The 10,930-nt window shown below is 44.0% G+C and overlaps 1 protein-coding gene across 2 annotated transcripts; it reads left to right on the top strand.

Annotated features, from left to right (window-relative positions):
* The first annotated feature begins 3,172 nt into the window (after positions 1 to 3,172).
* On the top strand, positions 3,173 to 10,232 carry tfa (transferrin-a). 2 transcript variants are annotated; one of them, XM_021588578.3, is made up of 17 exons: positions 3,173 to 3,257; positions 3,351 to 3,520; positions 4,234 to 4,336; positions 4,593 to 4,784; positions 5,534 to 5,663; positions 5,852 to 5,907; positions 6,075 to 6,238; positions 6,987 to 7,137; positions 7,236 to 7,399; positions 7,715 to 7,811; positions 7,925 to 7,945; positions 8,093 to 8,254; positions 8,364 to 8,517; positions 8,692 to 8,759; positions 8,951 to 9,132; positions 9,457 to 9,649; positions 9,756 to 10,228. In XM_021588578.3, the coding sequence occupies exons 1-17, from the start codon at positions 3,218 to 3,220 to the stop codon at positions 9,800 to 9,802; spliced, it is 2,094 nt and encodes a 697-aa protein (XP_021444253.2). In that variant the 5' UTR covers positions 3,173 to 3,217; the 3' UTR covers positions 9,803 to 10,228.
* The last annotated feature ends 698 nt before the right edge of the window (positions 10,233 to 10,930 follow it).

The following is a 10,930-nucleotide window of genomic DNA, read 5'->3' as shown; positions in this document are numbered from 1 at the left end:
AACAAAGGCAGGCTAATCTCTTGTGTTCTTTGCTAGGTCTCATTCGGAGAGCGGCCTGTACTTTAACTCCTGTGTTGGGTAATGTTGACTGTACAAACACCAGTCAAATATGTTTGCTTGGCAGTTAAACTAACAAAAACAAAAATGTCTCTATACTCGCTCAGCGTTTCTGTCATTCATATTTCATACAATTGATTCATCAATTGATTCATCAATGATGTTAATATCATTTTATCGGTATGATAGCTTTTCTTCAAAGCGTATTTTACATTTGAGAACCATATTTATAGTACTACCAAGAGTTCAAGTCAAGTCTAATGCTTAAAAAACATTGTTCTATTGATGAAAAATATGACTTTGCTTTGAGTCGAGATGGGCTGTAGAGAATTAACGCTCAATTCAAGATGAACAGTAACGACATAGATATGGTAGAATACAGAGTGGAGACATGAAACTGAGCAATCAACTGCCTACAACAAAGGTGCAACCATGCATTTGTGCATTGTGGCACTATCTGCTGTGCTTGCTTGACAACTACTATTCATGACAATGACATAAAAAAAGAGATGCCATGAGCATGAATTGAGGTAACAGAAGATTACTGTTCATGTTATTTGATCAGTGCTATATTGTGAGCAGGTGCTATCTATGGGGGAAGCTAAACTGCTGCTTGAGACACCAATTTTTCACCTATAGCACCTGTTGTAATGTATATGGAGTCCATCAGGCAGGTAGCCTACATGTAAACTCAGCAAAAAAAGAAACGTCCTCTCACTGTCAACTGCGTTTATTTTCAGCAAACGTAACATGTGTAAATATTTGTATGAAGATAGCAAGATTCAACAACAGACATAAACTGAACAAGTTCCACAGACATGTGACTAACAGAAATAGAATAATGTGTCCCTGAACAAAGGGAGGGTCAAAATCAAAAGTAACAGTCAGAATCTGGTGTGGCCACCAGCTGCATTAAGTACTGCAGTGCATCTCCTCCTCATGGACTGCACCAGATTTGCCAGTTCTTGCTGTGAGATGTTACCCCACTCTTCCACCAAGGCACCTGCAAGTTCCCAGACATTTCTGGGGGGAATGGCCCTAGCCCTCACCCTCCGATCCAACAGGTCCCAGACGTGCTCAATGGGATTGAGAGCCGGGCCCTTCACTTGCCATGGCAGAACACTGACATTCCTGTCTTGCAGGAAATCAAGCACAGAACGAGCAGTATGGATGGTGGCATTGTCATGCTGGAGGTTTATGTCAGGATGAGCCTGCAGGAAGGGTACCACATGAGAGAGGATGTCTTCCCTGTAATGCACAGAATTGAGATTGCCTGTGTAACGGATGTGAAACTGCTAGCTAGTTAGCGGTGGTGCGCGCTAAATAGCGTTTCAATCGGTGACGTCACTTGCTCTGAGACCTTGAAGTAGTGGTTCCCCTTGCTCTGCAAGGGCCGTGGCTTTTGTGGGGCGATGGGTAACGATGCTTTGTGGGTGACTGTTGTTGATGTGTGCAGAGGGTCCCTGGTTCGCGCCCGGGTATGGGCGAGGGGACGGTCTAAAGTTATACTGTTACACCTGCAATGACAACAAACTCAGTCAGATGATGCTGTGACACACCGCCCCAGACCATGACGGACCCTCCACCTCCAAATCGATCCCGCTCCAGAGTACAGGCCTCGGTGTAACGCTCATTCCTTAGACGTTAAACATAAATCTGACCATCACCCCTGGTGAGACAAAACCGCGATTCGTCAGTGAAGAGCACTTTTTGTCAGTCCTGTCTGATGTTCGGTTGTACCGATCCTGTGCAGGTGTTGTTACACATGGTCTGCCACTACGAGGACGATCAGCTGTCCGTCCTGTCTCCCTGTAGTGCTGTCTTAGGAGTCTCACAGTACAGACATTGCAATGTATTTCCCTGGCCACATCTGCAGTCCTCATGCCTCCTTGCAGCATGCCTAAGGCATGTTCACGCAGATGAGCAGGGACCCTGGGCATCTTTCTTTTGGTGTTTTTCAGAGTCAGTAGAAAGGCCTCTTTAGTGTCCTAAGTTTTCATAACTGTGACCTTAATTTCCTACCATCTGTAAGATGTTAGTGTCTTAACGACCATTCCACAGATGCATGTTCATTAATTGTTTATGGTTCATTGAACAAGCATGGGAAACAGTGTTTAACGCCTTTACAATGAAGATCTGTGAAGTTATTTGGATTTTTACGAATTATCTTTGAAAGATAGGGTCCTGAAAAAGGGATGTTTCTTTTATTGCTGAATTTAGAACATGGATGGGCAACTTTGATGGGGGTGGGAGCCACAAAAAATATGAACTCATCATGAGGTGCAGCAGTTGCTCATGGATCAATGTGTCCACATGCTTGCCCCCTCTACTTCATCTGCTGTACCTCACCAGTCTGAAAAGGCTGGATAAGAAAAGGCTCATCCTCAGAAGTGAGGATTTAGTGCCAAGAAGCTTTTGGGAACACAACAAACCCTTGGTTGTTTTCTCCATATATTTTTTTCTTCCGAATGTATTTATTTTATCTTTATTTAACTAGGCAAGTCAGTTAAAGACAAATTCTTATTTTCAATGACTGCTTAGGAACAGTGGGTTAATAAACTGACTTGTGCAGGGACAGAAATACATATTTTTACCTTGTCAGCTCGGGGATTCAATCTTGCAACCTTTCGGGTTACTATAGTCCAACGATCTAACCACTAGGCTACCTGCGTTGTGGATCTGGGAGGATATACACTCAATTTAATCTAATTTTGCCCTAATTCTCAAGAAAAGATACACCTGTGCCTTTTTTTGCCTGAACTACACATTGCTCAACATTTTGATTAGTGATGATGACTATGCTGCAAACACTTATAGATTGGAAGACTGCTTTGAAATAACAGTTGAAAAACATGAGATATTGCTTAATTTGGACTATTTATTTTGTGAATTTCCATTATGTGGAAATGTCTGAAGTCTGAGTACACACAAAACCACACACACACAAACAGGGAGTGAGCAACGCGCGCCCACCCCGCCTGTGAACAATTAAACGCGCCATGTAACATATTGGGAAACACTAAACAAACTATGGCCTCTTTTCAGCTAAGTCAGCCCACCGTGGATCCCAGCCTATTGGTCTTCTATAAAAGCCAGAGTTGCCTTCTAAAACGGCCTGCTTTTTCACTCCGGGAATTGTTGACTTGGAGACTTCGAGAACATGAAACTGCTTCTCGTCTCAGCGCTGCTGGGGTGCCTCGGTAAGTGGGTTTATACATGCAAAGACAATTACGCATGGAAAAATATCAATAGACATTGATTGCTTTAATTTATATTTCTCAATTTTATCATAGCATTTATTCTATCCTCAGCTACGGTGTATGCTGCCCCAGCTGAGGGAATGGTTAGATGGTGCGTAAAGTCGGACAAAGAGCTGCAGAAATGCCACGACCTCGCAGCCAATGTGGCGCAGTTTTCATGCGTGAGGAGGGACAACTCTTTGGAATGCATCCAAGCCATCAAGGTGAGAGACTTAACTACTTATATCAGAATCTCTACTATTAAACAGTATTTTAATGTGTGACTTTTGTCATTTCTGACTTGTTTCGTGTTCTTGTGCGTTTTACTTTTGCGCGAGGAAGGTCAGTGAATACAAAACTCAATTGAGTTGCATCGTTACGCACATGGCACATGCGCGTAACTCACGCTTTGAACACACCGACAGGGTTCTTGCGCAAAATAGTACGCAGCATCATCTGGATATGTAGGCAAAAAAAGTTCCACATTCACCTTCTGCTACCATTTCTGTCAAGCCGTCTACGCATACAGTTCGACGCATACTTTCAATAAATCCAACATATGCACCACACCGAATGCACTGCAACTGCCTCTGCAACGCAATGCTGCAAGGCAAACGCAGCGTTTCATTGGAAGTGAATGTAGTTCTGGTGTACCAAAATGCAATACGCTGTCGGTGTGTTCGATGTGTCACAGTAAGGTAAAGAGAGCTTTTATTTGTGCATGTTGTAGTTTACAATTTTTTTTTAGGGATAGTTTCTTGAAGTTCGACAAAAGGTTCAAATTACTAGTCTCATGTAGAATAGATGGCAGCCCATCTGTAATTTCCAGCCAGCACCAGTTGATCCGCTTGCATTAACAACCTTGTGAGGTGCAGGTCTATTGTTGGAGTGTTTTCTTTGTTTCTCCTTCATGGATGTCTCTCTTTCTCCCTGCCAGAGGGAAGAGGCTGATGCTATCACTCTGGATGGAGGAGATATTTACATAGCTGGCCTCCACAACTACAACCTGCAGCCCATCATTGCAGAGGACTATGGTGAGGGTAAGCATCTCAAGACCAAGTTCAAGATTTCCTCGACTTTTTCTGTTAAATTATACATATTGTTCTTTATAAGGCTTAGAGAAATGTTGAATCTATGTCTATTAGTGAATGGAAGAGACTGGGTATACAATGGCCCTTAGCACTTCAGTTGCAAAGATAGGCCAACAGAAAGTCTGCACTTTGAATCAGATCAAATGGTTTCTGCCTGAATCTGGTTTGTGAACGCTGTATTGATGGCCCCTCTCTTGTCCATCAGACTCTGACACCTGCTATTATGCTGTGGCCGTGGCCAAAAAGGGCACTGACTTTGGGTTCCTCAACCTCCGTGGCAAGAAGTCCTGCCACACCGGGTTGGGCAAATCTGCAGGCTGGAACATTCCCATCGGTACCCTGGTGACTGTGGGCCAGATCCAATGGGCCGGCATCGAGGACAGACCTGTGGAGTCGGGTGAGTGGCTGCAGTGCTTTTGGGTAGTTTATTAATTTAATTAATCTAGCAGGGACTATTATGCGTAATAATCAACATCTCAAACTTGATAGATATATTTTATTTTATTTAACCCTTATTTTACCAGGTAAGTTGACTGAGAACACATTCTCATTTAGAGCAACAACCTGGGGAATAGTTACAGGGGAGATTAATGAGCCAATTGTAAGCTGGGGATGATTAGGTGACTATGATGGTATGAAGGACAGATTGGGAATTTAGCCAGGACACCGGGGTTAACACCTCTACTCTTATGATAAGTGCGATGGGATCTATAGTGACCACAGAGAGTCAGGACACCCGTTTAAAGTCCCATCTGAAAGACAGCACCATACACAGGGCAATGTCTCCAATCATTTGGATATTTCTTTAGACCAGAGGAAAGGGTGCTTCCTACTGGCCCTCCAACACCACTTCCAGCAGCATCTGGTCTCCTATCCAGGGACTGATCAGGACCAACCCTGCTTAGCTTCAGTGGCAAGCCATCAGTGGGATGCAGGGTGGTATGCTGCTGGCCCAAACAGTTGCCGTAGTCAATTGTTACCCAGTGGGGAATGTTTGGATTGTTGTGTTTATTCCTCTCTGTCAGTTGGTTAAATATGTGTTGTATATGCTGTACGTTCTGAATATAGCGTACAGGGACTGTGTGCTGGTATGCTTAATCCAATCATAGGGTTTTCATAGTCTGCGTGTGTGTATTTGTTTTGCAGCGGTGAGCGACTTCTTCAATGCCAGCTGTGCTCCAGGAGCCAATAAGGATTCTAAACTGTGCCAGTTGTGTAAGGTAGACTGCTCCAGATCTCACAATGAGCCCTACTATGACTATGCCGGGGCCTTCCAGTGAGTACCAGTCTTTTCCTACCCCTTACCATCTCTGAATAACTCCATGCTCTGTACACCCATACCTCTCAATCTACCCTATTTGGAATCTGCAGATATGTGTATCCTTTCTCCTTCTATCAGTACTCTCTATCTCCCTCTACCTGCTCTGGATTGGTCACTAACTGTGTGTATTTTCGCCTCACGAGGTGCCTGAAGGATGGAGCAGGAGAGGTTGCCTTCATCAAGCACCTGACTGTACCTGGTGAGTTTTTAAAGCATTAGCTAGCATACCAATATTGAATTACAACTGTAAAATGCTAACTCTGGATCTAGAATTACAATTGTGGCAAAACTATGTTAATGCTAAGTGTAAATGTTCAAACCACTCACACGTCACCTACTATACAACCTCCTATTACCTGCTTGCAGCCGCAGAGAAGGCAAGCTATGAGTTGCTGTGCAAGGATAACACCAGAGCTCCCATCGACAGCTACAAGACCTGCCACCTGTCCAGAGTACCCGCCCACGCTGTGGTCAGCCGCAAGAACCCCGAGCTGGCCAATCGCATCTACAGCAAGCTGATGGCCGTCGAGGTACTGGACATTACTGTCACCTGTCATCCCTGTCACCTGAGTACTGATCTAGGATCAGTTGAGCCTTATAGAGCATTATGAATATGACCATGGGTATCATTTAGCAAGCTTTTTCAGCATTTACTTTTACATTGTTTCTTGAACAATCAGTCTCGCAGAATGCTCAGCCATTGTTTGACACTCGCTATAGGTGGCATGAATTTTTCACAGCAGAAGTTTTAAACATTCTCCCCACAACTGTACAGAAATGTGATCAAATTTGCCATTGTGCTTTTAAAAACGGCCATGGCCCAGTTCCAACATCTCCAAATCATACAGCAAATGAGGGTGTTTCTGTTACCATCATAGGCGATAAGGGCATTTCCAGGCGGGGTTGTAACACTCGTTCACGAACACAGAAATATAGTACGGCTCTGCTTTATTAAGGAAAACATGCCATATGTTTGATAAATCCAAATACTTTGTTGCACACAAATCCTAGAAGCTCCACGTACACTAGAATTTAGTGAGACATTAACACGCGCTTGATAAATGAGGCCCCACGTCCCAAATTAGCATTCCTACGCTGAGATTTTTCTGAATAAGGGCCCTGGAGACTTTTCTGACCATGTGACCTTGGGGCCCAGAGTGTTTCCACCTCAGGTCACATGTTCAGGATAAACTCTTGGCCCTAAACATCACAACTGACACTGACCAGGATTAACAAAATCACACAAGAATGTGTGTTCACTCATTTGTGCCCCAACAGAACTTCAACCTGTTCTCCTCCGATGGTTATGCTGCCAAGAACCTGATGTTCAAGGACTCCACTCAGAATCTAGTACAGCTGCCAATGACCACCGACTCCTTCCTCTACCTGGGAGCTGAGTACATGAGCACTATACGCTCCCTGACAAAAGGTGAGGCCACACATGCATGCACACACACATACTTTTACAAGCACACACACGTCTCAGACTGTTAGGTCATTGCTATCTCCCCAACATTTGCTTTTCAGCGCAGGCCACAGGTGCCACCTCCAGGGCCATCAAATGGTGTGCCGTGGGCCATAACGAGAAAGTCAAGTGTGACGCCTGGACAATCAACAGCTTCACAGATGGTGACTCCAGGATCGAATGCCAGGACGCACCCACAGTGGATGAATGCATCAAGAAGATCATGGTAAGGCTATGGGAGAAGAGATGTCCTCTGTGTCCTCGCTAGCTCTGTTGGTAGAGCATGACATGATAGTGGGTTCATTTCAAGGGACCACCCATAGGTAAACAATTTATACACGCATGACTAAGTCGCTTTGGAGAAGAGCGTCTGCTAATTATATATAATATTATTACTAGAGGGTGGGGGTGGATAAAAAAAATATATTAACAAGGTGCTATGTTCACTTTATAGTTTGTCCTTTTGCAAGTAATTCCCTTAATCTAATTTTCTTTCATTCTTTCCTTTCCGCTATTTCTATTTTGTTTCCTCTTTCCACAGCGTAAAGAGGCAGATGCCATAGCGGTGGATGGTGGGGAGGTGTTCACTGCTGGAAAATGTGGTCTGGTCCCTGTCATGGTGGAGCAGTATGATGCAGGTATGACACACACACACACACATATCATCGACGTGTTTTCCCCTCTCTCTTTCTATCCTCTCCTGCTCTGCCTCAACAATGTTAACATGCTGATTTTCTCTCTCTCCTCACAGTTCAGTGCAGCGCCCCTGGTGGTAAGTACACATGCTTACACCTGCTCCCTTACCAAACACACACCATACTATAATGCTACAGTAAGATTTATTGGGCCGGCTTCCCGGACCCCGATCAAGACTAGTGCTGGACTTTCTCTTTCACCTCTTCCCTCTGTGTCCTCTCAGAGGCGTCATCCTACTTTGCGGTGGCGGTGGCAAAGAAGGGATCTGGGGTGACCTGGAATACCCTGCAGGGCAAGAGGTCATGCCACACCGGCTTGGGCAGGACCGCAGGCTGGAACATACCCATGGGTCTTATCCATAAGGAGACTAACAACTGCGACTTCAGTGAGTGGGCAGCTGTGTGTGTGTGTTTATAATGTGTCATTCTATACTTGTGTACTGGTATGTCTATGAATGTAGTATATCTCATACTGTGTCTCCTTCCCAAATTCAGCCACATACTTCAGTAAGGGCTGTGCTCCTGGATTTGAGGTGGATTCTCCTTTCTGTGCCCAGTGTAAGGGCGGTGGGCAGTCCGTGGGAGGAGATAGGGCCAGGTGCATGGCCAGCTCTGAAGAGCAGTACTACGGCTATACCGGAGCATTCAGGTACGGGGTGCCACCACAATGGTGGATTCAATAGTGGAGCTGATAGTTGAGTCCTTCACCACAATATTTCTAATAGTGATGGCGGACTATACAAAACAAAATATATTTGTTGGCCTATAGTATATTTCTCACTCTTTTATATATCTAATGTTCTGTCTTGATATATCCTTCCAGATGTCTGGTTGAAGGTGCTGGAGATGTTGCCTTCATTAAACACACTATTGTACCAGAGAACACTGATGGTAAGTGTGTTTCTTATCCACATACAGATGTTCTGCTGCCCTATTTTCATCTCTCTCTCCTCCGCTTCACTCCTCTCACTCCTAGAGATGAATCTCAACTCATCGTTATGGCTCTCTGTCTCTGTGGCTCTCTGTATCTGAAAACAAAGTCTTCAACTCTCTCCTTTCTATCTATCCATCCTTCCCTGTAGGTAGTGGTCCAGTTTGGGCACAGGACCTGAAGTCCTCTGACTTTGAACTACTCTGCCAGGATGGTACTACCCAGCCAGTCACAAAGTTCCGTGACTGCCACCTGGCCAAGGTGCCCGCCCATGCTGTGATAACACGCCCAGAGTCCCGTGGAGAGGTTGTGTCCATCCTTCTGGAGCAGCAGGTGGGTGTTAAGACTTATAGCCAGACCTGTTTCTGCTTAAGACAACTCCTTAGTCAGTTTAGCCAAGGATGAGCAACTCTAGTACTAGAGGGATACAGAGTTTAAGGTTTTGTCTCAGCCAAGCACTAACCCACTGGAACATAAGCCTGTGCATACTGTGGCCCATTTCCACCCATGATCCCAAGCTGATCTAAGATCAGTTTTGGTTCATTGGGGGGGAGGGGGTCTATTAAATACACATTTAGTGTAAGAAATGGTCTAAAATATAATTAAAGGTTTATCATTGATTTAACCACCAAGTAAATATTTTCTCCCTGTGTTTAGGCCAGGTTCGGCTCAAGCGGCAGCGATTCCTCATTTAATATGTTCCAGTCAGATTTGGGAAAGAACTCGCTCTTCAAGGATTCCACAAAGTGTCTCCAGGAGATCCCAAGCGGCACCAAATTCCAGGATTTCCTTGGGGAAGAGTACATGATCGCCATGCAATCGCTCAGGGAGTGCTCCAACAGTACCTCAGGTAGAGTCCCATTACGTGACAACCTTACACACACATGTGCACACACACTGTATAAAGGACATATCTGCATCTGAAGCTAAAACCTGTTCTCCCATTCTCCCCTCAGATTTGGAGAAGGCATGCACTTTCCATTCCTGCCAGCAGAAGAAATAGTGGAGCTTACCTTTGTGGCAAACACACACTCTCTCTCCCAACCCCTCAACACTCAAGAAACCTAAGCAGTGACTGTAGATGAAACTGTGAATTCAGTTGAGAAGTTTTGTGCAAAACAATCTTGTATGAAAATGTGCTTTTACGTTCCTTTGATAAAACAAGTGTTAAATGAATTACGCTAAATTACTACTACTGTTTACCTTGTAGTTGAATTGTTAACCAAACCATAACCAGTTCTTGAAGTATTTCTAGGAGATTACAGGTTTCTGAAATAATAAAATCACCTTTTCTATTCGCCGTCCTGCTCATAAATTGCAGTCTAACCAAACACTGAGGTCCAATTCACATTTGTTTTGGTTGTTGTTCAATGAATTGGCCAACAGCTTTGGCTTACTTTCTTGAAATAAAGTGTACCCTTTTTCACAAGCTATCTTTTGTAATTATTGTATTGATGTATATCTATAAAGTAATAGGTTTTATTAGTTTGTCAGACATGGTACCCAGCTTTGGTTTCTCATGAACACTCATGCAAATATATATATACAGTGCCTTGCGAAAGTATTCGGCCCCCTTGAACTTTGCAACCTTTTGCCACATTTCAGGCTTCAAACATAAAGATATAAAACTGTATTTTTGTGAAGAATCAACAACAAGTGGGACACAATCATGAAGTGGAACAACATTTATTGGATATTTCAAACCTTTTTAACAAATCAAAAACTGAAAAATTGGGCGTGCAAAATTATTCAGCCCCCTTAAGTTAATACTTTGTAGCGCCACCTTTTGCTGCGATTACAGCTGTCAGTCGCTTGGGGTATGTCTCTATCAGTTTTGCATATCGAGAGACTGACATTTTTTCCCATTCCTCCTTGCAAAACAGCTCGAGCTCAGTGAGGTTGGATGGAGAGCATTTGTGAACAGCAGTTTTCAGTTCTTTCCACAGATTCTCGATTGGATTCAGGTCTGGACTTTGACTTGGCCATTCTAACACCTGGATATGTTTATTTTTGAACCATTCCATTGTAGATTTTGCTTTATGTTTTGGATCATTGTCTTGTTGGAAGACAAATCTCCGTCCCAGTCTCAGGTCTTTTGCAGACTCCATAAGGTTTTCTTCCAGAATGGTCC

This window comes from Oncorhynchus mykiss, chromosome 28, assembly GCF_057628025.1.
Source record: "Oncorhynchus mykiss isolate SJ-2025 chromosome 28, ASM5762802v1, whole genome shotgun sequence".
NCBI classification, from domain to species: domain Eukaryota; kingdom Metazoa; phylum Chordata; class Actinopteri; order Salmoniformes; family Salmonidae; genus Oncorhynchus; species Oncorhynchus mykiss.
The sequence above is the reverse complement of the archived record's forward strand: the minus strand, read 5'-3'. Positions and strand labels throughout refer to the sequence as shown.

What these genes read in the sequence shown, in the direction of transcription:
- tfa (XM_021588578.3), top strand. Translation starts at nt 3,218, where the DNA reads ATGAAACTGCTTCTCGTCTCAGCGCTGCTGGGGTGCCTCG. An exon ending in GACTATGCCGGGGCCTTCCA is followed by an intron (nt 5,664 to 5,851) that starts GTGAGTACCAGT and finishes TCGCCTCACGAG; the next exon opens with GTGCCTGAAGGATGGAGCAG. An exon ending in GACTAACAACTGCGACTTCA is followed by an intron (nt 8,255 to 8,363) that starts GTGAGTGGGCAG and finishes TCCCAAATTCAG; the next exon opens with CCACATACTTCAGTAAGGGC.